Source organism: Stigmatopora argus, chromosome 4 (genome assembly GCF_051989625.1).
Source record: "Stigmatopora argus isolate UIUO_Sarg chromosome 4, RoL_Sarg_1.0, whole genome shotgun sequence".
Lineage (NCBI taxonomy): Eukaryota > Metazoa > Chordata > Actinopteri > Syngnathiformes > Syngnathidae > Stigmatopora > Stigmatopora argus.
The window spans coordinates 21,196,781-21,223,094 of NC_135390.1; the positions used below are offsets into that span (position 1 = coordinate 21,196,781).

The following is a 26,314-nucleotide window of genomic DNA, read 5'->3' on the forward strand; positions in this document are numbered from 1 at the left end:
ATAAAAAGGAGCTCACACGGAGGAAAAGTGCTGCAGCGGTAGCCCACCTTTCAGCGGGCGAGCCATTGACTCCTGCCACACCATTCCTGCCGCTAAATGCCATTTAAGCTATTACAAGTTTTCAGCTGAGTACAGCGCTGACCCGGCGGGCCGCCGAGCACAAAGACGCTCCAAGCGTTGACGGGGGGCACTTAGGAAATGCCAGAAGGGAATTGCGCCAATCAGGTGTTTTTTTTTCCCGTGGCGGTAGAGGTGCTTTCGATGAGATGATGGATGCTAGCTGTCATACGTCGTTACGATAGACGCGTTAGCGTGTTCGACCCGGATTCCGAGGAAATGTTATACAAGCTTTTTTTTGCACTCATGATAAATTACAATTACAGTGTAGATAAGATAAAAGGGAAGTGGGCGGCACGGTGGAGGAGTGGACAGCGAGTCCGGCTCACAGTTCGTGGTTTGTGGGTTCGAGCCCAGGTTGGGCCTGACTGTGTGGAGTTTGCATGTTCGTTGGGATAGGCTCCAGCACCCCCCGCATTGTGCATATTTTGAATCATGTTTTTTGGACTGTGAGTCATACCATGCAAAGAAAACATCATATATGTAAATATATATAAGCCACACTGGTGTATAAGTCGCATTTTTAGGTATTTTTAGGTGAAATTTGGACAGATTTTGGAATCACTATCGCCCTAAAAAATAATAAATAATAAAAGACATAAGACGCACTCGAGTATAAGTCGCACATCCCGCCAATCAATTTAAAAAAGGGACTCGTCTGAAAAATACCATATGTCCAATGAAAGTAATTTTCCAATTTGTCGTCAAGAATGTATTGGAAAATGTGAACACATGATTTAAAAATATCTAAATACAGTCTTGCTGTATCAGACTTTTTTTTTTTTTTTTTTACAAAATAAAGTTTTATTTGTACCTCATTCTGTTTTTGAGTCATTGGCAAAAGATAGGTTTAGTTTTGTCATTTTGTCTTCTTGTTATCTATGTATATTTATATATATTTATGTGTATATATATGTATATATATAAATATGTATGTGTATACATATATGTATATATATATATAAATATGTATGTGTATCTATATGTATATATATATATATGTGTATATATATGTATATATATTATGTATATATATTTATGTGTGTATATATGTATGTATATATATGTATATATATGTAGGTGTATTTATATGTATATATGTGAGTATATATATATGTATATATATATGTTTCTTTCAGCAACACGCTTATTTATTTATTAACTTATTTATTACCTATTTATTTGTCTAAAATGTCTTTTGCTGTGTCTGTATTCTCACCCTCTTACTACTGTGACAGTGAACCTTCCTAAATATGGGATGAATAAAGTTATCTAATCTAACCTATGTTGTCTATGTTTTGACTGCTTCATTTATAACAGATAGTCAGTTTTAAACGAACTAGTCAAAACATGAAAAAAACACAGATTGATTTTTTTTTAACTTTGCAGCACTTACATGCTCGATGAGTTCGCGGATCATCCCGTTCCACTGGCCCTTGTCGTCCTGGGATCCATATTTTCCATCGGGGACCAGTTGGATCTCGTAGGTGAAGCCCAGCACGGCAGCCAGCTCCTTCAGCAAGTCCACGCAGAAGCCTTCGAAGCGATCGTTCCCCACCAGCGCCTTGTCAGATTTCTTAAGCATGACATATGGCTCCTCCTGCGCATCAGACGAAGAAAAGCCACGGCGATTGGTGAGCTCGCCCTTTGCGCTTGGGTTCTCCGCATTTGCCTAATTGCCACAAAAAGGACCTAAGCGCCAGTCGCTGTTGAACTTAACAGGTAGCGACAGCGGATTCGAGTCGGGTATTAGAATATGTAAAAAGGGTAGGCGCACTTTTAACGGTGATGGATTAGCAAAAGGAGAACGTAAAACTAATGTGAAGAAAAGTCGTTTTAAATGCAAAGTGAGGACTGGCACAGAATTTTCGCCACAGTATTCTGTCCGGGCGCTTTCCGGCCCTTGGACTACGTAGCTGGTTCATTTTTATGGTCAAGGTAGATGACGCTCTTTACTAGTTTGTAATATTCCGCCTGGCTGCTCATAATTTGGGAGCTCGATTAACAGCGGAACGTGGCAGCAATTAAATGGAACATGGCTATGACGGCGGCTTTATCGACTGTTACGCACGAGAGTGACATGATGTGATGTCTTTAATTTACTGTGACAGCCTCGTATGTTTAACGTGATATTAGCACAGCCTAGGTGTTTCCTGGGGTGCTGGAGCCTAGCCCTGCTAACTACGGTCACCAGGCGGGGGACGCCTTGAATCGGTGGTCAGCCAATCACAGGGCAGAAGGGGACGAAATACCACTCACTCAAAGCTTAAGTCTATTTAGGGTACTGTTAGCTTAGCATGCGTGGTTTTGAGATGGGGAGGAAATTTTAGATGTAATATTTAGATTTTTTTTTATAAATGGATAGAACTGGATTAAAAGCCCTGAATATTCATTTTTTTATAGATCTAAAACAATGGGGTTTTTTTGCCTTTTTTTATATTTTACAAAATTATTTTTGAACTAAAAACAGAAAAAAATGGATTAAAAAATGACAATTATTGATTTAAAAGGGGGAAAATCAGGAAATTTCATATACATCTATACTCTTCATTTTAATTTGATCCTAAAACAGAAAGTCGACACTCATGATTGACTTTCCCGGGGCACACAAAATGATGCGGCGGGCCGGATTTGGCCCCCGGGCCGCCACTTTGACACATGTGAATTAGAGCATTTACATATAAAGTACAACTCTACTTACAAAATGTTAAAGTTACAAAAAAGTCTTGGAACCAATTAATTTTGTAAGTAGAGGTACGACTGTATTTTGGGGTGGGCTTGACGGAGACACCCACCTGCAAACTCCACATAGTCAGGACCCACTTGGGATCGAACCCTCGGCCCCAGAACCGCGTTAACCACCCGCCTTAATGTTATGTACACAATACAAATCAAAATCCACTCGGACGCTGAACACGTTCCGAAACAAATAAGTTATGACGACTCGACGCCAAACGGATTTCCAGAGCGGACGGCAGCTCCAATTTGGCCCGAATCGTCCAATTAAGTTGATCAAAAAAGTTTTGGCATGCCGAGGGAAACCATTTCCATCTGTTTGGGAGACTAGCAATTGTTGTTATTCCCCCACGGATGGGACCGAAATCAAAACGCCGCTAGCCGTCGCCGTCTCGCCCACGCACGAACGCGGGGAGGCGGGCCCGCACGGAGACATTACAGGAAATGGAGTGCAAACAATTAATGTAAGGGGAGAAAACGCATTAAGTCGCCTAATCTCTTGGACAAAGTTATCGCTATAAAGCTGTCAGACGTCTCGTTCACGCATCGGCGGCGTCGCTTTGCGGCAATGTCATTATGCAAAGATGGCGAGATTGATATTAAAGGCGAAGATTTTCCCGGGCAAATTGAAAGTAGATTGTTTTACGACCTTGAACTAATGACTCGATAGAAGGATTGAAAATGCACTTTTTAAAAGCCGCTTCATTATAAACTTACTTCAACTCGTTTGTAATATTTCTCCCCCTTGAGATTTTCAGAGGACTTTTGATCATTTGGATTTTTTGGGAATTAAGGTAAGATCAGGGAAGGTACATACAGTCATACCTCTACTTATGAATACCGCTACCTATGAATACCGCTACCTATGAATACCTCTACTTATGAATACCTCTACTTATGAATACCTCTACTTATGAATGCCTCTACTTATGAATGCCTGTACTTATGAATACCTCTACTTATAAATACATCTACTTATAAATACCTCTACTTATGAATACTTCTACTTATGAATACCTCTACTTATGAATACTTCTACTTATGAATACATCTACTTATGAATACCTCTACTTATGAATACCTCTACTTATGAATACCTCTACTTATGAATACCTCTACTTATGAATACCTCTAATTATGAATACCTCTACTTACGAACCCTCCTAGCTATGAAATTTTCCGGTTACGAAATTTTTTATATGCAAAAGAGTGACTCGAGATACGAAAGAAATCCAAGTTACGAAATCCAACAAAAGTAAATGCATTTCCTTATCCGCCATTTCATTTTGAAAATATTGTCGCGGATGCATTGATTCTCACTTTAGAACCTCGTTACCCTCTACTTGGCTCTCATTGGCTGTCTCACAACAACCACTATCCATGTTTCAAGATTCTCTCTTACATACCTGTCCACCTCGGCTAAATTATCCCCTTATTAATGATTGCAATTCCTCTTATTAAGCGATTAAAAACTGTACAAAGGCAACGCAGGACATATTTTCACACACACACAGAGCACACGTAAAAGTCTAAAATGTACTACAAAGTGGACCGCTTTCGGGCCTGGTAGAACGGGCTCTTGCCGCCATCTGGTGGACAAACATGGGTAATACGTCTCCCATAATAACGGTCCCGGAGGGAACTATTACTGCGGTGCAGGGCACATTTTCATATGCTTTATATATTTTAAGACATTAATAAATAATTTCCTTATTATTTTCTCTCATTTTTGTGTGTTTCTTCACATGTTTCATACAAAATTGGGACACTTTGACCAATTTTAAAGGGTTTAGTTGGTAGTTGTGTGAGGACCGTGGACCGAATTAGAGAATTTACATATAAAGTTCTACTTACGAAATTTTCAAAAGGTCTTGGAACCAATTAATTTTATAAGTAGAGGTACGACTGTATGTTCATAGAATATGTGGACTTGTATTTGAATTCACTTTTGTGAATTTAAATTCTTTGAAATAGACTTTTTTTGTGAACATAATTAAACTTAATAAAACAACACCCTAAATTGGTGGCCAGCCAATAGTAACGACATGTGCATTTTGGGGGGAGGAGACACATCTGCCTAATTTACAAGGCAACTTACCCATTTCTAACTATTCTCCACGTCAATGCGAGTTTATGCTAGCAATTCTACGGACAGAATTTAGGCAAGACATTATGATAATGGCAAAGAGCATCCATTTTGGCTCAATCGTCCAATGGCGTGACAGGCAAACGACTTACGAGGATGGTCGTGATGACGAGGGAGCGGTTGGCCAGCGAGTCTGTGATGTTCATCCCCTTTCGCTTGGGCACCTCTGAGATGTTGAGACCTCCCAAGGCACTCCACTTGCCGACCTGCGGGGGTGAAGAAGCGGGTGACGACCCTGGCGTGAGATGATTTCTTGGCTCAACTTTTTGAAAAAAGTACTTTGTGCTTAAATTCATGGCTACAACTAATTTGGATGACCTTTGTTTTAAGGTGACTGATGTAGCGTAACATAGCATGTAACGAAATGTGGCATGACATGATAAAAAATTAGAAGCTCAAATTATCTGTTATTTATTGTCAATTTCCCGATTTATTCACTGGTATTGTGAAGGTATGGTGAAGTTTTAATTTAAAAATAAACCAAAAACATTGTATTGCTAATTACAGTGGAACCTCTACTTACGAAATTGGTTTCAAAATTTGTTTTGTAACTTGGATTTGTCGTCAATAGTTTTGTTTATATGAAAATTCTGCAATTTGTTCCAGGCTCCCCAAAAAATTACCAACTAAAATCTTTAAAAATGTCTCCCAACTTTCTATGAAAAATGCAAAAATAAAAAAAACAATGTATTAATGAATTGAACTGAATAACAAGCATCCAAAAAAATTGTATGGACGAAGCTAACATTAGCACACCAAAACACACCTAAACAACGTGAACTTACGAATTCAAAACAAACCAAAAATGTCATGAGCAACTCGGTTGTCCCTCCTGGCTTGCAGTTAGGTTCGAGCAGCTGCGAGTGATTCATGATTACTTCCGGATGTGTGTATTTAAACACCACGGAAGTGGTATTCATTGTCGGATCGGATCGTACTGCGTGATACTGCAAAGGTACTGTTCTCCATGCTTCGGTTTTGTTTCCTTTTGGGATGTACAAGTCCTTGTTATTTTGTAAGGCTTTTGAGTCATTAAAGTTACTATTATGAGCACAATTCGCCTCATCCCCTCCTGCTTCCCCGCTACTGGGTACAAATCCCTCCGATCGCGCCACGGCGCGATCATAACAAAAAATTAACGATTGTTCATTCACTGCCACCCTCCCACTTCAAGTGGATTGGACGACTATGGCAGTTACGTGTCAATTAACAAAATCCTTACTAAATGCTGCCCAATTACAATCAAGTCATTTCTCAATTAGCAACAAGAGCAGACTTCCGCCTCACATTCCCCTCCCTCTTAAAAACCCGTTGTTCAACGAAAACGCCGCCGCTAAGACCCCGATCTCAATTCCGCCGCCCGCTCCGACTCGGGCTAATATTCAATTACAAGGGATTATCCGGTAAAAGTCCACACCCTAACAGGCTAAAGCCGATTCCGCGGCATGTACGAGACGGAAGGGGAAATGGGAAACACGCCAGCGGGGATGCTAATGCGCCATCAAATAACGACGCCACTCGCTTTCTATTCAGATGACCGCACGCAAAACCGCGACTCCGACGAGAATCGGTTCAAAGCCATTTTTTGCCAGATGAAAAGCTTCTGCCATTATATCGTTTGGAGCCTTTAGGGACTACTTGTGCAAGTCATAATGGGGCTTATCCCCGTTTGATATATTCCAAATGTATAAAAGCCGTACTAGCAAAAGGCTCTACTAAGTCCGCCTTCCTTTATGATAAACGAAGACAAAAACGTCTTCACTTCACCCACCTGACACTTACTTACTTACTAGTCCATTTATTTGGTGTTTATACAGGCCATTAGCAACAAACTGCATTTTGGGCATCACCTCCGATTAGCATTAAGAGAGGCGCTAATTAACACCGGAACGTGTAGCGGAATTCAATTTGCTTTATGATCCACTCGCATTTCTGGGAGACCGATTTAGTTCCTTGTTAGGAGGTAAATTATGACTGTCAATTGTTAGTCTGCTAACGAGGAAATGGCGGTTAGGTTTTTGAGGAAACAATTCAAAGAGATGAATCCTCGCGTGAACAAAATCCTGAGCGTTTTGACCCGGTCTTAGTATTGAGTAGAAATAATTCAGTCTTTGAATTAACTCCTGGTATTAAAAAAACATATCTACCGTATTTTCTTGCATTTTAGCCGTCTTCGCATATAAGCCGTACCCTTAAAATTGCCTTTAAATCGTTGAATTTTAGAATTTCTCTCGTATAAGCCGCCCCCGATTCACAATTTTCACCTTCATATTCATTGTTTTAATAGGGAGTACAAATATGTTACTTTGAAGGGAAAATGTTAAGAAAAATCATCGTACGTGGTATTTCTGTGATACTTTATTAATCGAAAGGACGGCACATTCCTAAAGGGTGTTGTCTGCACATAGACAAATTCAAAAAGGAAGTCAAGTGGGCAGTACAATCAGGAAGTGTGTCCGTAGCAGTCTAGGTAAGATGGCGGCGCCCTGAGCGAGCAATGGGAGGCACAAGTAAGTGAGTTTTTTCACGTTTTATGCAAGATACGGTTTTATTTTTTTTCTTGAATTTCATTCATAGACGTCCAAACACATTTTGTTTAGCGTTTTATCTGTTTATCTTTTCTCTATTTTGAAATAAATGACCGTATCGGCCGCATTGTCTCGCGTTATGGCGTTTCGTGCATGCCAAGTCTAATTTATGCGCATATTAGCCATACCCTTGATTCAGTCATCATTTTTTTCCAGCGACAAAAAGATTGAAATTACGGTAATTTTAAAAATGGCACAGATTATGCCTAACAGCGTAAAAAGGGAGACATTTGACAAGCCCTTTTGCTATGTCATTTTGACAATATTGTTGCTGAAATATGTCAGACTTGAATGAAAATAATGATTTTGCACAAAAGGCACATTTCAAAGATGACAATGTTGATGCATCGCTCCTTGAGTTTTAAATCCAAAACTTCTTACCTTTTCAAGTCCTTCCTCCCTCAGACTGATGATGTCCAGGTCAAAGTCTGTTCGCAATCCAGTTGTCTTGTTGAACGAGAGTCTCCCAGTTAGTCCGTCCCAGTGTGACTGAAAGACATCAAAAGTTTTGACCTTCAAAAGTGTTTTGGTACTACGTAATTTGGGGTTCTCATATCCAATTTTGGGCGCAAAGGCTATTTTAGAGATTCTTAATCTTGAAAATATTTGTCATCGATTAACAACTGAATGCGGACAAAAATAGTACAATATTTTCACTCTAGACCACCTACCAGGAATTTCCCAAGACCTAGATAAAACCAGAAAAATTTAAACCTCATGTCTACATACATTTTGGAATGTGAAATATTATGTTTGCTGTTTTTCTTTTTAATTACAGTACAATAACAGATTTTTAAACGTATTTTCTATGAAAAAAAGTAAAACAAATGTGGATGTTTTTTAATTTAATCTAGTATTTTTGAATTGTTTTTATTGTCAATCTGAATATTTACATACTTTTTTAAACCTTTATTCTTATTTTTAACTGGTATTTTAGTATTCTAATATATTTTATGGTGTATTTAAAAAATGCTCAATTTTTTTCAGCTGTAATCATTTTTTTAGTTACATTTGTTAATTTAATTGAAAATTCACATACATTAAATTTAGAAAATGATCATGTTTCAACCATTTTTTACATTGTTGAAACATTTTTAAATCATGTTTTATAAGGAGGATATGATCATTTTAATAGATCCAACATCTATAATTGTCAATATGAGCCAATGAGACCGCATCCGGTGTCACATAATGTGTTATCTTGTATAAAATGTATAAAAATCACAAATATGTTAACTAAGAGCCAAAACATCAATTAAAAAAGGTACATTTCCAGTAAGATGCAACGGTAAACAAACATTTATCTCCTAGTCAATTACAAAACCATAGAAATGCTTTTTTTTGTTAATCATAACTCGCAGCCGACACCACCGAGGACTGCCGAGTTAATTAACGAGGGTCTTTTTCTCAATTCCCCCGGATGAGGGAAAATGCATCACTCTGTTAAATTTTTACTCATTTTGATCACAATATTATCCATTTAATTTAGTCACAGCATTTGTTTAAGCTCAATTACGCCAATATTCAAGTCCTTTTTTGACTCAAGTCCATCTGGACCCAGCATGCCGAAACCGCGTCCAATCCAAAGAGCCGATCCGACCTTGACAAGACGTCCGACTGTCTGTCATTGAAACGAGCGTAAATCAGACCCAAGTACGTATTTTTACAACCCAACGGTGTTGTCCTCAAACGCAAGCATAAGGACAACAACGTAATAATATTTCATAGGCTTTGATCACCCGGGGCCGGGGCCGGGGCCGTGACGTCCAATGAGAAGACGGGAAGAAGAAAATGAAAAAAAATATTCGGGAAGTCACATTTGCAGTGTTATCTGAAGGACGGACCGAAGGCGGTTTTAATCATTTTCAAACCAGAAAAAAAAAGTCCAGTTGTTTGACTGTTAAAAGCTGAATTAAAATACGGGAGCCAATTAAATATTTAAGGTATATCAGACCTTTCAACGGGTCTATGATGGCAGAATTTTTTTGACATGCTGATATTTAGTTTGTGCGACGATGGATTCTGAATTTTTTTCATTTATAACATTTTACCAATTTAGTGTCATAGCGGAGTTCTAATCAACAAATGATTATTTTTATTTGGGTTGTCATTTTTTTGGGTTAAAAGCAACCTGGTGTTAAGGGTCTGCCGATACTGAATACCGACCGGATAACCGGGCAATTTTTGTGTTTTAATTCCTTAAATTTATTTCCTATTTATTTGTATTCTTAAACAAATTAAGAGAAATATTTTTTTATTTCTTAAGAAGCAGGTCAACGGCCGAGTGGCTAACGTGTCATTGCTATTATATTTTTCATTAATTTTCTGAAACTGCTTATCCTCACTATGGTCACGGGGGGTGCTGGAGCCTATCCCAATCAACTATGGGCCTCAGGCGGGGTGACACCTGGAATCGGTGGCCAGCCAATCGCAGGGCATAAGGAGACAAAGGACAAACAATCATAGCTAGGAGCATTTTATAGTGCTAAATTAGCCTCTGGGCGTGTTTTGGGGATGTGGGAGGAAACCAAAGTACCTGAAAAAAAAAACCCACGCAAGCCCAGAGAACATGCAAACTTTTCAGCGTTTTTTCCCTGTTAGTCGGTGCAAATGGCGGAGCTTGTTCGCTAATACGAGAGGAGTATATACTACTTCTCGTTGGCAAGTGGCCGTGTGTTATCCTATTGGGAGGACATGTGTGCATCATTTTGGGAATATTTTGAAGGGAAGACAAAAGCAAACAACCCTTGATAGGTTGCATCTGAAAGTCAGGGTGGAGGCGGGGCTAATAAAGCCAACCCAGGAGAAGAAAGGTATTCAAATTTCAAACAAAATTAGAATTAAGTTTAGTGCAAGCTTAGATTAAACTTATTTTTGAGTGTGTCTGCATCGTAATCCAAGTTCATTTAAATTAGTTTATGTTATGTTACGAGCGCGTTGCCGTGCAAAATGTCTCTTTTTCGCTGTATTTTGGACACGCACTAAATCGTATACACATCAACTTTCTTGGGGAAATGATGCATTTTTACATCATTCTGCAAAACAAATGATAACATAACATCCTCTGGCAGTCGGTGGTTATCGCTATGTTTTTTTTTTTTTGGTTTCCTCCTGTAACAACACCTCCCACTCTGTTTACCGGGCCGCTGTGATCTGGAGGAGCGAATGGCCCGCTGTGATCGTGGCAATGTGCAGGCTGTCTCCGCAGATTGATCAAGCGAGTCCGATTCGGCAGAAGGTGAGATGAGAGAAAACAAAAAAGCATGATACGACTCCTTGGCGGCTTGCAAAGCTGTCACTACCTGACTGGTCTTTTGCACGACACAGCGTACCATCGTGATTGTCTAAGACAACTCCAGAAAGCTCTTAATGTGCATCGATTCAGACAAAGGTGTCAGACTCAAGGCCCGGGGGCTAGCCGTAACATTTTCCAGGGAAATCATGTGCAAACACTTCCTTTGCTCTCCAAAATAATATTGGGATAAAAGTAGTGGAACGGACTATAGATACTAGACAAATCAACTGTACTAAGTGTGTGTGTGTTTCTAGTATGTGTCATGGTTTATGTTCAACCTACACAAGGGACTAAAGAAGTAAATTATTTTACATATTTACATATATATGTTCATTAACATGAATATAAATATGCTCATAAATATGTGCTGTCATTTATGATATAAATCTATATATATATATATATATATATATAAATAAAGATATATATATATATATATATATGCATATATATATATATGCATAAATATATATGTATAAATATATATATATATATAAACATATATATACATATATATACACATATTTACATATATATACATATATATACACAGATTTACATATATATACACATATATATACATATATACACATATTTACATATATATATATACACACATATATACACATTTACATCCATACGTATATACATATATACGTATGTACGTATATACGTACATACGTACATACGTATATACGTATATATGTATATATGTATATATGTATATATGTATATACGTATATACGTATATACGTATATACATATCTATACATACACACATACATACCTATTATAAGTAAATAAACTATTAACAAGCTAATCATTTATCTCATTTTCTGAACTGCTTCGTCCGCATTAGGGTCGCGGGGGGTGCTGGAGCCCAATATAAGATATCTATTATTATAATTTATTTTGCTCATTATTTTGATAAATAAATGGAAAATAAAATAAACTATTGGAGAATATTTGCCATAAGGGGGCTAAAAAATGTTTTTTTAAAGTACCAAATTTTCTGGACTATAAATTGTACTTTTTTCATAGTTTGCCTGGGCCTACAACTAATACCCAAGTATGACTGTTTTTTGTTTGTTTTGTTTTTTCTTTCTGACCATGTTAAGCCTGTAATGTTATTTTTGGGCTATATTAAACATTGATGTTAACTCAAGCATGCCTATTTTCTGGAGACTTATTTTTAATAGAACGTGGAAAAGAAGAAGAAAACGCCTTACAGCTTTAGAAGAAATAATAGTGAATTTTAAAGCTCATTGGGATTCCAGAATGAGCACATGGGGAGTTCCTTGTGTTGAAATGGAAGATGATCGTCTCTGAAGGGACGCTAATGAGAACCTTGGAGGAAAAGGGAGTGGTTGAGTTTTCCGACATTTATACTTTTACTCAATCTGGGTCTTATTTCTGGCCTATTTCCAAGTGTTACATCACACGGATGAGGGAGAGAGGGTGGAGATATCAAACTGTGACCTCCAGCTAAACGTTCAATCGTTCATCGTCACGTTTGACAATATGATAAGATAAACTGCGACTCATTTCAAGCGTTTCATCCTTTTTTGTGGTGTCTTTGAGAATCAAAATTCAAAAAAGCATCCATCCAACTGTATTTTTAAGATTTTTTTTACGCTGTATGGACAAAACTCATAAAAAAATCTCTTGGAATGTTTGAACAGAAAATATGAAATGAAAGGGAATTAATCTATAGTCTAATCGAATAGGCTCCAGCACCCTCACACCCTGAGATGGATTAGTGGTGTTGAAAATGAACGTTTATAGATCTAGAGAGAGATTTAGAGATCTAGAGAAAGAGATGGAGGCACAGATCTCGAGGGAGAGAGAGAAAGCTAGAGATCTAGAAAGACCTACAAATCTAGAGACATAGATCTAGAGATTGACAAATCTAGACATAGATCTAGAGAGATCGTCAAATCTAGAGATATAGGCCTAGAGAGATCTACAGAGAGATCGACAAATCTAGAGACAGATCTAGAGAAAGATCAACAAATCTAGAGACATAGACCTAGAGAGATCTAGAGAGAGATCGACAAATCTAGAGACATAGAGCTAGAGAGATCTAGAGATAGATCGACAAATCTAGAGACATAGACCTAGAGATCTAGAAAGAGATCGACAAATCTAGAGACATAGATCTAGAAATTGACAAATCTAGAGACATAGATCTAGAGAGAGATCGACAAACCTAGACATAGATCTAGAGAGATCTAGCGAGAGTTTGAAAAATCTAGAGAGATCAACAAATCTAGAGACATGGATCTAGAGAGATCTAGAGAGAGTTTGACAAATCTAGAGACATTAATCTAGAGAGAGATCGACAAATCTAGAGACATTGATCTAGTGAGTTCTAGAGAGAGATCGACAAATCTAGAGACATTGATCTAGAGAGAGATCGACAAATCTAGAGACATAGTTCTAGAGAGAGATCGACAAATCTAGAGGCATTGATCTAGAGATCTAGAGAGAGATCGACAAATCTAGAGACATAGATCTAGAGTTCTAGAGGGATCTAGGGATCTAGAGAGATCTAGAGAGAGATCTACAAACCTAGAGACAGATTTAGAGATCTAGAGAGAGATCTACAAACCTAGAGACATAAATCTAGAGATCTAGGGATAGATAGATCTAAGGAGAAATATAGAGATCTAGAGAGATCAATCTAGAGACATTGAGATAGATCAAAATATCTAGAGAGAGTGATAAATGTAAATCTGTTTTTCCTCCGCAGACAGCATTTTAAGTTTATAACAGCACTTGAAGAGGAGTTCTTTCTCATCGTATTTTGAATGTACTTGAAAGATGAATACATTTGTACTTGAACTTCACTACAGCACGATCATAGCATTAGCCAATCTTCATCTCCTATACCTGCACAGCTCCAAAGTTTAGAAAATAAGCTCGATAGTTGTGGAACAGAAAAGCCATTATCCACTCCAACTCTGGCTCCTCTGGTCATCGCTCGTCTTGAAAAATTCATAACCGTGGCCAGTGGGACTACTGAACAGCCTATGAGGGCTAAAGTGCAAAATGAAATGAGATACCGCGCTTCACGTATGTGGAAATATTTAACAAAAAATGTAACTAGTAGCAAGATTGCTTGCAGAATATGAAAGACTATCCTAAGATATAAAAACACGTGAAATACCGAAAAATACTCCATTTCATGGCACACAGGGTCCAGTCCTTCAAATTCTGTGCAATATTTCAGAATCTGTGCAATATTTCAGAATTCTGTGCAATACTTTAGAATTCACCTAGCCGGGATGTAACTTTTTATACTTTTATACTACTATTTATGTTTTTTTAACTGGGAAAACACACTTTGAAAAGCTTGGAGTAGCACCACCAATTTCGTTATACACATTTTGATTTGATTTTGACTACGCTAGCAAACATGTCTCCACAACACGCCGCGCTAGTCAACGTTAGCTCCCCGTTTAATTGACTTTGACTCCACGTATTCAATGCATACTCTGTTTAAAATGAGTTCCTCCAAGACTATTGTCAAACCGACAAAAAACACCGCAGACCAACAAAAACAAGTGTCAGTCCTCGCATCTTCAAGTCCCAAACATTAGCATCGCCACCTAGCCTATTCGTGTATCTATTTTGCGTACAAGTACACACTCTCATGTTTGATAAACTCCAGGCAAGTCGCACAAATTGCGCTTCGAAAAGGTCGCCGCGTTCAATAGATAAAACAAAACCGCAAGAGGGAACTTTACACAGCAGACAAAGACGCCGCTTTCATGTGTCCATCAAAGACGGGCTCACTTTGCTTGTGGACCCGATTGATTTCCTAAGCAAACACGCGAGTCCAGTCCGGCCCAGTGCACGGTTTTAAATAGGAACGGCAAAACGGAGAAGACAGCCTCTTTGACGAAAAGGGAGAAGACAGCCGTGTCACCTCTTTGATGAAAGCGGAGAAGACGGTCCAATCACCTCTTTGATGAAACTCATGAAGCGTCCGCCGAATCTCCAGGGTTTGTGGCGGTGGCACTGGAGCGAGTTGACCGTCATCTGCGGCGCGTGCTGGTAGGACACGGACACGATGTGGACGGCGTCGTAGGTCAGAGCCGCGTCTGTCTGGAATAATGGGGTGAACATTGTTACAGCTGCCGACTGCCAAAAAGACGGCAAATATGGCCGACCGGGAGCCATTTTGGGGATTGTACTAACATCGCATTTAGACCTGTGCAGCAAAAATTGGAACAGACGCTGTGGTTGGGAGTCTATTTTGGAGTTTTACAGATTTACAGACATTTGGCATTTAGAGTGTTTCACTAACAATAGCTAATTCAAATGTGGATTTATTACCTTGACTGTCCACGTGGTAGAAAAGCTTGATAATCTTTTTAAAAGCACTGTGAAGGTGTTTTGGGATGATACGGTCAGGCCACGTTCAGCGTTTTAATCATAGATAAGAGATATTTGAGTAAATATTATTTTTGATGGGATTGCACGTTGTTTTGGGGGTCAAGTTTGGATATTATTGTATTTTAATGAAAGAAAGTAATCTTTTATTTTTCTGTTCCGCTGTGAAAATGTGAAATTTTGCTTAGAGACTAAACACAATGGCTATTTGAAAATTTAGGTAAGTTTTTAAACTAAATTGTGCTATCTTATACCCTTAATTCAATCTGTCCCATCAACAACGACAGAATTAAGTTAAAATGGCAGTAACCTTTTTATAGTTTTATCCAAGCACGGCTGCCAATATTTTACTATTATTTTATTTATCTATTTAGATTTTTTTTTACAGTGTATAGTGGACTTCAATCTTGGCAACTTCTTTCAATAGATGTTGAGAAAATAAAACAAAAGTGTATTTTCCAGTCTAAAAACCGTACTTGTTTCAGTTTGATTGCGCATGCAACTAATAATATGTTTTTACTATGTTATTTTCTCTCTCTGAAATCTAATGTTCTTTTTTTAAGGCTATAATTAGGTGCAAAACTGTTCGGTTAACTGTATGTTAACAGATGACTCTTTTATTTTGGTACTTTGACGTATTTTTATTCTTGGTTTCTGACTGAATCAAAAGATGTGACTTATAGTCCAGCGAATATTTATTTCATTATGTTTTTCTTGGTACACCGGCACACGTTTTTTCTTTGACTGGTGCGACTTATAGTCCAGAAGACGCAGTAATTAAGAGACTAAAATATCATGCCTGTTTATTGATGATGAACTGTAGTGATGGCAATGGCGTAGAAGTACTAAAACATACCGTCATGATGCCCTCTAGAAGTCCCGAGTCCGGTTTTGGCACCAGCTGCCTTTCCATGGACCACTTATCCACGATGGATGACACCAGCGGATTATCCACATTCAGGATGCGGAAGCCCGTCATGTTGACGCCGCAAAAGCGATACGGCTCCAAATCAATGGCCATCAGATCCTTTGGAGGAAAAATAGTCTCATTTAGTCTCGACAAGCTGCTCGTTTGCTTTCAAGTGTTCATCCAGTGTTTTTTTTTCTTCCTCACACCAAACACAGACGGATGCAGCTTTTGATTAGAGAGATGCTATATTAGGATCAAAATAAAACCAAAAAGGAGAATAGAACGGTCCTTTTTAAAAGTCATGCCAGGAGATTTATTTAAATGGTTTCTACAACAACAAAGATAAATACAATAATACCTTGAAATACGTGTCCCAACATATTCTAAATTTGAGATAAGAGAAAAATCCTGATCAAATTTTTGCCCCGAGATACGAGCACACGAACGGCATTTGTATTTGAAAATTGATTTGAGATACGAATAAATTGACATACGAGCTCGGTCCCGGATCGCATTAAGCTCGTATCTCAAGGTATTACTGTAGTATAAATCCGAGTAGATTTTTGCCTTGAGATGAGACAAATTTGAGATACGAGAATACAAACGGATTAATCTATATATAGTTATTGTATATGGGAAAAATTGATTTGAGATACGAGTAACCTGAAATACGATCCCGGTCCTGGGTCGCATTAAGCTTGTATCTCAAGGTATTACTGTATTTGAATTCCGAGCAAATGTTTGGCTTGAGATACGGGACAAGTTTGAGATACGAGCATACGAACGAATTAAACTGTATTTAGTTATTGTATATGGAAAAAAAAAATTTTGAGATACGAGCTCAGTCCCAGAACGCATTAAGCTCGTATCTCAAGGTATTCCTGTATTCTAATACCGAGCCATTTTTTGCCTTGAGATACGAGCATGCGAACGGATTAATCTGTATTTAGTTATTGTATATGGGAAAATTTGATTTGAGATAAAAGCTCGGTCCCGGATCGCATTAAGCTTCTATCTCAAGGTATTACAGTATTCTAATTCCGAGCAGATTTTTGCCTTGAGATACGAGACAAATTTAAGATACGAGCATAGGAATGGATTAATCTGTATTTAGTTATTTTATATAGGAAAACTGATTTGATATAAAGACGAGCTCGGTCCTGGAACGCATTAAGCTCGCATCTCAAGGTATTACTGTATAATGAAAAATCGATAACATGCGGAGGGAAAATGAATCTGATCCCTTTGCCTGAACGGGTCATTTCTGCGTTGGCATAACTGGCGGCTCGTTGTCAGGTGGTTAATAATTCATTAGTTCATTTCCCTCGGCTGGTAAAAGCGATTCAAATTAGGTTGAATGAGGAAGCCATTGCAGGCAGAGTGCGAAGTCACATGTTGACACGTGTCGCCGCATAATGGGCCGGGGAGCTTGGAGAAAGACATTCGGATCAACATGGATATTTCATTAGCACCCTGTAGGGTTAGCGCAAGGCTAGGGGGAGCCTCTTAGTAGACACTTACTAAATAAAACGTCGACAGCCGCTGAATTATTTCTCCTCTGCTCTCCGTCTGGCGGTACGACGCTGGCTTTTTTACGGGCGAGGATCAAAGTCTGTCGCTATTGTTCGCCGTGGCGTTCCGAAATGCTCGCGAAAGCCAATCGGGTCGCAGTCGGGAGCTTTTGAAGCTAAGAATACAAACTAAGTGGGACAGAAATGTTGGCAGATGTACAATTCATTTTTTGGTGACATCCGAGTTTCTATTAGAGCCTTTTTAAGGAGTCACAAAAAAGCGTCTTGTTCCAATTATAAGTTCACGTTGGCAGCGCCGCCGCTTTTTAACCAGACGCGTCGCACGGAATCCAAGCGGGAAGGCCGCCGGCTGAACGGTGGGAACATCTGCGCAATTTAATGAATGTCAAGTTCCACAAAAAAATTAGAGTTCTCGATAGTTCGCACGCTTGAATAGCGCTAACAAGTAGCGCTAAAAAATTGTACTAACAATTAGTGCAACCGTGTGGTTAGCGGCTAACCAAATATGAATTTGCTTGTTTTAGTGATAGGGGGTTCGTTATAGTAATATTGGCCAATTTTATCGTTAAGTCATAAAATTGCTGATTTATGACTCTAATCGGAATATATAAAAACACAAAAAAAATTATAGTTCTTGATAGTTCGCACACATGAATAGCGCTAAGAAGTAGCGCTAAAAATTTGTGCTAACAATTAGCGCAAAAAAATTGTGCTAACAATTAGCGCAACGGTGTGGTTCGCACGCTTGAGTAGCACTAACAAGCAGTGGTAACAATTAGCGCAACCGTGTGGTTCGCACGCTTGAGTAGCGCTAACAAGCAGTGCTAAATATTAGTGCTAACAATTAGTGCTAAAAATCAGTGCTAAAAATCAATGCTAAAAATTTGTGCTAAAAATTAGTGCTAAAAATTAGTGCTAAAAATTAATACTAAAAATTAGTGCTAACAATTATCGCAACTGTGTGGTTAGCGACTAACCAGATATGAGTACATAAAAATTTGCTTGATTTAGTGATAGGGGGTTCGTTATAGTAATATGGCCAATTTTATTGTTAGGTCATAAAATTGCTGATTTATGACCCTAATCGGAACTAAAGTTGATTTAATAGAAAACTCTCTATTTCTAATATGAGTTTTGTGTCATCCTGAATAGTTCGTGGTGAATTCTGAGGTAACACCATCCTTTTTTAGTCTCGATTTTTTTAACGTAGACTTAGACAGAGTTTATTCTGTTGACTGGCTCAGAATGTTCCAGATGACACCCGATTTTGCAATCGGGCTTGCCCCTAAATCTAATTTCTCTTCAACCCAAATCCAATTTGTCAGTCTGCGCTCCTGCCTGTGAAATAAAAACACAAAAATCCTTGAATCCCATCATGGGAAAATAGTGTCCCCTTTCACGCTTTGTATTCCGGGATTCTGGATGAAATCAAAGGTGGCGCAGTGTGACTCTGTATTGCAAAATCCTAAATCATACCTGTCTACCTCGGCCAATCGCTCCCCTAATTATTGATTGCAATTCCCCTTATTAAGTCATAATAAACCTTACAAACGCAACGCAGTACATATTTACTCACATCGGGCGCACTTAAAACTCAAAAATTTTCCCTAAAGTGGACCAGGCGCCCAATCAGTCGGTGCGCCTTTTGTATGCACTAAATTCACGATTCTGTAGATGTCGCTGTATGACGCTAACAGCTTGACTTACTAGGTACATTGCTTGCTGACACGCTTTATTTATATAGTGAAAAGGCGGAAATTATCAACATTATCAATCAACGATGACGTTTTCATCTGCTACCAGTGACCGAAACGATCCGGATTAGAGCCAAAATGGGGAAGTCAGTGTCAGTTTAAAAAAAACATACTTTTTTTTAGCGCACAAAAGTTGTTACACGGCGTTCACAATTTTACATGATAAAAAAAAGCATAAAATACAGTGAGAATGTATCCGTTTCCAGGTATGCTAAATTAAAGATGAACTACGCAAATCCTTTTTCCTTCTTTTTGAAATAATAAGCATTTCCCCGGCCTTTAAAGACATGACAAGCATGTCAAAACAATGAGATTCGACACGCTCCGTTGCTTGCACGATGACACACATTAGGCCAGGGCCTCCATGTCATAGCGCATTATCGCCACTGACTGGCCGAGTCTGCGGAGACGCAAAGTCACTATGTGCGAGTCAGTGTGTATCTCTGTGTGTGTGTGAGATAGAACAAGACAATAGCGGTGGGTGAAAAAGCAATGGCACCAAACATGCTGCTATTCATTTCCAGTCATGATGTTTGACGAACGCCAACATGGCTGGCGGGGAGCACGACGGCGATAAAAGCCATGTTTAAGGCTAAGTTGACTCTTGTTGGGCCAATTGGACACTTGAAATCTGTGTGTGTTCGGCGCATGGTAAGAGATGGTCGAAGGAAAAAATATATGGTTGGAAAAGTGACGGTTTTGGATATTCGGCCATTGGTTTGTTATTGGGGATCAAAATCACTGATTTGATTTATTGGATAGAATTCAAACTACGAGTCCAATTGTGATGGTTTAAGGTGTTTACGTTGCTTCAGGTGAGGTAAACTGTAAAGCTGAAGACATAAAAAAAGAAATATATATATACATTGTGCGGTAAACTGTAAAGCTAAAGACATAACAAAGATATATATATATATATATATATATATATATATATATATATATATATATATATATATATATATATATATATATATATATATAGTGCACCAAAATACAAAATACGAGAATAGAAACAAAAAAATCGGGAAAAGTTTTGAATATGTCAATATTTTGTTTGTTGAATCGGTAACTGAACTTCAAACGTGAAGTTGGTAGAAAAAAAGCAACATTTTCCCAAATTTTAAGCTGGAAAAAGTTCTATTTTTTTCATGAATTCTGCCATTTTTTTTCTCATTTGTGAGCTATTGTACCAAAACTAAAATACTCGGGTCGTCTTTAGTCTTCATTTGTCGAGCTTACCAAAACTACAAAAATACAGTCTTTATTGCGATTATTTCAACTTCACTTCTTTGCGATTTTTTTCCCGTTATAATTATTATTATTATTTTTTAAAGTTCAAAAAAATGTGAAAATCCACACTGAAACCCGGAAGCGGAAGCCACTCTTGCTTTTAGGACGCAACACTGAAAAAAAAGTACTTATAATAGGGGTGACACGACTTTGCGACTTTTGAATGATCACGGCCATGTTTGGTCTACATTAACCGCGATATTCGAGGGAGTACTGTATTTAAAATCCGATTAAAATTGCCCAAGTAATCACACATTCCCTCCTCCAAATTTGACACACACACACACATATATATATATACACATATATATATATATATATATATATATATAAATATATATATATATATATATATATATATATATATATATATATATATATATATATATATAAATATATATATCCTAAAATGAAAAGATCCTCACCTAAGCACCCGAATGTTAACTTTGAGGTAAAAGCTTCTAAAATGAGAGTTTAATTTAAATCATGTTGAACAATATTAAAGAATTTGCTTCTACGAGTAACATTGTTTGCCCACATAATTTAAAACTGCTTATTCGCTATAAAGACAAGAGCATTTTTCCCTATTTAAGAGAACTTCTTTGTCCTCCCATCGTGAATAAAAATGTACTGCATTTTACATTCCAACTAAATTGTGGGGATTTATTGATCGCCCTTTCACAAACCTGTGTTTTTTTATTATTCTCGATGAGCTATTGAGACGTTTATTAGTTTTTACATAAAACATTGACTGGATTATTTGCCCCATAAAGGCTCACAGATGAGCACATTGTTGTCTTTTTCGAGCTCGGAAAAAGCGACGTTTAATTCGTGACGACGTGTTAAATGGCGCGACCTCAAAAAAGACATAAAAAGACACTATTGTGTCTTCCAGGTCGTCAAAGAAAATGAGTCGTAGCCGTGCACTCGAGCCTTTTGGCCAATGACAAAGAAACTGGGAAACATTTGTATCAACTCTTTGGCTATCGTTGTCAATGGCGGCTCATATTATTGAGACTGATTAGTACATTACCAGAGTGGTGAAGATGTAGTGGTAGTATTCCGTCATCATCCCCATGGTCTGCGCCTGGTGGTCAACAATGGAGAACATTTTTGAGATGATGTCATTCTCATGTGGGTGGAGCTTGGCGAGCTCCAATCAGCGATTGAATTGAATTGAATGCTTTTCATGAGAATAATGAGATTTAAAGCTTCACCACAAAGTGCAGAAATACAAGAAAAAGCAAAACAAACAAACAAATAAATCATCAATAAATAATAATAAATAAATCCCGGGAAATAATTTGAAGTTGTTTTCATTGAGGTTTTATCACCGAGAATCCAATAAACGGCAAAGATGATTCCAAAATTGAAATTTCACACCGACGTCATGTGACCAAAGGTTGATGTCGGCGGACCCGGAACAACTTCTGGTTCGAGTGATGTAGAAATAAGTGATGAAATGTTTTTAAATATAATATTATGACTTATTTATCTTACTTAAATCGACTAATATTTCGCAAAAACTCAGTTTTCAGGGCAACTGAGATGCTTCCCTTTACCAACAAAGGTCGCCGAAATGAAGCATAATCCGACAACTCTCTTCATCATGTTCAAAATCTAATTCATCTGTTCAAAAAATTATGTATTTATTTATTTCTACATGTATTTATTTATTTCTATATTTATATTTATTTATTTCTATATTTATCTATTTATATATATATATTTATTATTTCTATATTAGTTTATTTATGTCTATATTTATCTATTTTTATATTTATTTATTATTTCTATATTTGTTTATTTATGTCTATTTTTATCTATTTTTATAGTTATTTATTATTTCTCTATTTGTTTGTTTATATATTTTCTTTTATTTTTATTTGATTTATTATTTTTATATTTATTTATTTACATTTTTTATTTTATTTTTTTATTATTTCTATATTTATGTATTTATATATATATATATATATTTTTTTATTATTTCTATATTTATTTATTTATTAGCTGGCCCGGGGAGAACATTCAAACTCCACACAGGTGGACCGACCTGGATTTGAACCCAGGTCCCCCACCATCAGGCCAACGCGCTAACCACTCGATCCACCGGGCTGCCCTACAACCAAAGGTAAGGAACCAAACTTTTTTTGCCAATACCAAACAGCTTAGCTTTGTGCTTGACAACAAAATGGCAGTTATTTGACTGTGTTTTTATTGTTTGTTTGTTGTTTGAAATCTCCGGGGACACGCTTTCTCATTTTCCCTCGTCCAAGCGCCAGACGGAACGCGAGTTGACAGATGCTCGTTGACGGGAGTGCGTGCAGACAACTTGATGGCATTGTGGCTTAAGAAAAAAAAAGGCTGCGTTGCGTGTATATATAGATATACATGCGGCGCAACGTGAATGTTGGATGTTGAAAGCGTGTTTAAAATATAATGGCGTCATAGGCACTTTATCTGGCTCATCTGTTGTGTGGCGCACGGATTAAGTGGCCCGATTCGCACTCGTTGCCTTACACGAGGCCGACACTTCAAAGGAGGAGTGAAAGTTGCAGAATATTATTTTCACGTTCGCTATACTCAGGGCTTTTCTCATTGGCTATGTAAAAGGGATTTGAAATATGTAGGCGACTCGGTGATGTAGTGGTTGGTGCGTCGGTCCCACAGGTCTGGGGTCGTGGGTTTGATCCCAGGTGGGTCCTCAAAGTGTGGAGGTTGCATGTTCGCCCCAGGCTTATGTGGGTTTTCTCCGGGTACTATGGTCTTTTCCCACAACCAAAAAAACATGTATGCTAGGCTACCTGGTTGAATAGTCTAAATTGTCCCTGCTATGATTGGTTGTCCTTTGTCTCCTTGTGCCTTGCGATTGCCTGGCCACCAAATAGGGGTGTTTCAATTATTTGCAATTCAATTCATTTCAACTGAATTCAGTTTAACTCATTTCAATTCACTTCATTTCAATTTGTTTCATTTCAAGTGGTTTCAATTCATTTCATTTCAATTCATTTAAATTCAATTCATTTCATTTCAAATCAATTCGTTTCAATTCAATTCATTTCAATTCAATTCGTTTCAATTCATTTCAATTCATTTCAATTCAATTCATTTTATTTCAATTCAATTGGTTTCAATTCATTTAAATTCAATTCATTTAAATTCAATTAATTTCATTTCAATTCCTTTCAATTCAATTCTTTCAATTCAATTCAATTCAATTCAATTCGTTTCAATTCATTTCAATTCATTTCAATTCAATTCATTTTATTTCAATTCAATCGGTTTCAATTCATTTAAATTCAATTCATTTAAATTCAATTCATTTCATTTTAATTCAATTCATTTAAATTCAAATCGTTTCATTTCAATCCAATTGATTTCATTTCATTTAAATCCAATTGATTTCATTTCATTTAAATCCAATTTGTTTCAATTCATTTAAATTCAATTCGTTTCAATTCATTTAAATTCAATTCATTCAAATTCAATTTGTTTCAATTCATTTAAATTCAATTCATTTCATTTAAATTCAATTCATTTCATTTAAATTCAATTCATTTCATTTAAATTCAATTCATTTCATTTAAATTAAATTCATTTAAATTCAATTCGTTTCAATTAATTTAAATTCAATTTGTTTCAATTCATTTCAATTCAATTCGTTTTAATTCAATTCAATTCGTTTTAATTCAATTCAATTTGTTTCAATTCAATTCCAATCCCAATCCAATTCAAATTCCATACCTGCTTGAGGACTTGCGCGGCCATTTGGTGGCTACAGTCAAAGATGATGCGAAACTCGCGACTCCTCTTCATTTCTTTGAGGAGAGGCCGAGTGTCCTGCGTGTCCACGGGCAGCTGCCGGATCTTCAGACGGATGTTATACCGGGACGGCGCCATGATCAACTCCTGCAGTCGAATCAGACCTGAAATACAGACGGTCGAGAGGGGCGTTGAGTTTGACGGAACGAGGACCAAAGTAGATTAGATTTTTTTTTTTTTAATCCAGAAATTGCGTCGGCGAAGAGACCGGTGCTGTCGTCGTAAACCACGGTGGCCGTCTTCCACTTGAGGAACTGCACCAGGTCCAGGATGGCGTAGCTGAGCGACGAATAGTCGGGGTACAAATTGGCGTAGAATGAGTCCCTGTTGTCCATGGGGTGGTGCTTCCAGCGCACCTGCACGTGCGGCACCTCCAGCGCGTTGCAGATGGACTGCACGGCGTTGGACGAGGAGCTGTGGGACGGGCCGAAGATGGCCACCACGCCCAGAGACAGCTGATCGCAAGCTATGGAACACAAACACACACATTTCAGGGAAACACGTCAACATTTTTAGGCCGTCGCAAGATTTTGAGTCACATTTTAAGACGGGTTTGCAAGTTCCTGCGAATCATTTTATTACGGGTACTTTATTTTATTTTGACAATTCTGGAGAGAAGCGCCCAATGTCCTTTTCACTTTAATCTGTACCTTGACGAAAACATTTCTGATCCTTTTTGTCTTGCATTCTGAATGAAATCTTAATTTGACACTGTTTAAATGTTTAGTTTTCATCTAATTTCTGTCCACATGTATGATAGTTTTTCCCCCCTCCAGATTTCAGGTAAATATATCTACAAATTGTTTTATTAAAAAAAACTGTCGATTCAAAAGGAAAAAACAATGGTTTTCATTTTTGCCACTTTATTTCAATTTCATTTGATTTTAAAATCTCAATCTGACACTTTGCGACCGTTGAAATTGTGAAATTTGACATTTTGTCATGTTTATGACTTTTTTCAGACTGTTTATGACTTAAAAAACAACGGTGTTACCTCAGAATTCTCCACGAACTATTCATGATGACACAAAATTTCAATAGTATAAATAGAGTTTTCAATTAAATCGACTTTAGTTTCGATTAGGGTCATAAATCCGCAATTTTATGACCCAACGATAAAATTGCCCAATATTACTATAACGAACCCCTTATCACTAAAACAAGCAAATTATTATGTACTCATATCTGGTTAGTCGCTAACCACATGGTTGTGCAAATTGTTAGCACATTTTTCGCGTTATTCAAGCGTGCCAACTATCAAGAACTATAATTTTTTGTGTTCTCATACATTCCGATTAGGGGCATAAATCAACAATTTTATGACCCAACGATAAAATTGGCCAATATTGCTATAACGAACCCACTATCACTAAAACAAGCAAATTCGGATGTACTCATATCTGGTTAGCTGCTAACCACACGCTTGCGCTAATTGTTAGCACATTTTTTTTGCGCTACTGGTTAGCTCTATTCAAGCGTGCAAACTATCGAGAACTATCATTTTTTGTTCCCATTCATTCTGATTAGGGGCATAAATCAGCAATTTTATGACCCAAAGATTAAATTGGCCACTATTACTATATCGAACTCCCTATCACTAAAACAAGCAAATTCTTATGTACTCATCTGGTTAGCTGCTAACCACACGGTTGCGCTAATTGTTAGCACTTTGTTTTTATTTCAGACTGATAAATTGGCTTTGTGAAATTAGATTTGAGCA

At 37.5% G+C, this 26,314-nt stretch overlaps 1 protein-coding gene across 3 annotated transcripts in view; it reads right to left on the bottom strand.

Moving 5' to 3' along the window:
• grik3 (glutamate ionotropic receptor kainate type subunit 3) overlaps positions 1–26,314 on the bottom strand; it is a 154,985-nt gene that overhangs the window by 33,409 nt on the left and 95,262 nt on the right. For all 3 annotated transcript variants that reach the window (XR_013299920.1, XM_077597995.1, XM_077597997.1), the window contains 8 exons: positions 24,803–25,060; positions 24,517–24,698; positions 21,803–21,856; positions 16,137–16,307; positions 14,849–14,992; positions 7,969–8,076; positions 5,092–5,205; positions 1,514–1,717 (listed from right to left, as the gene is read on the bottom strand). Coding sequence is in view for 2 of the 3 variants with exons in the window: in XM_077597995.1 (XP_077454121.1) it covers positions 1,514–1,717; positions 5,092–5,205; positions 7,969–8,076; positions 14,849–14,992; positions 16,137–16,307; positions 21,803–21,856; positions 24,517–24,698; positions 24,803–25,060 (1,235 nt within the window). In the remaining variant the exon portion in view is untranslated. The remainder of the gene's footprint in view (positions 1–1,513; positions 1,718–5,091; positions 5,206–7,968; positions 8,077–14,848; positions 14,993–16,136; positions 16,308–21,802; positions 21,857–24,516; positions 24,699–24,802; positions 25,061–26,314) is intronic.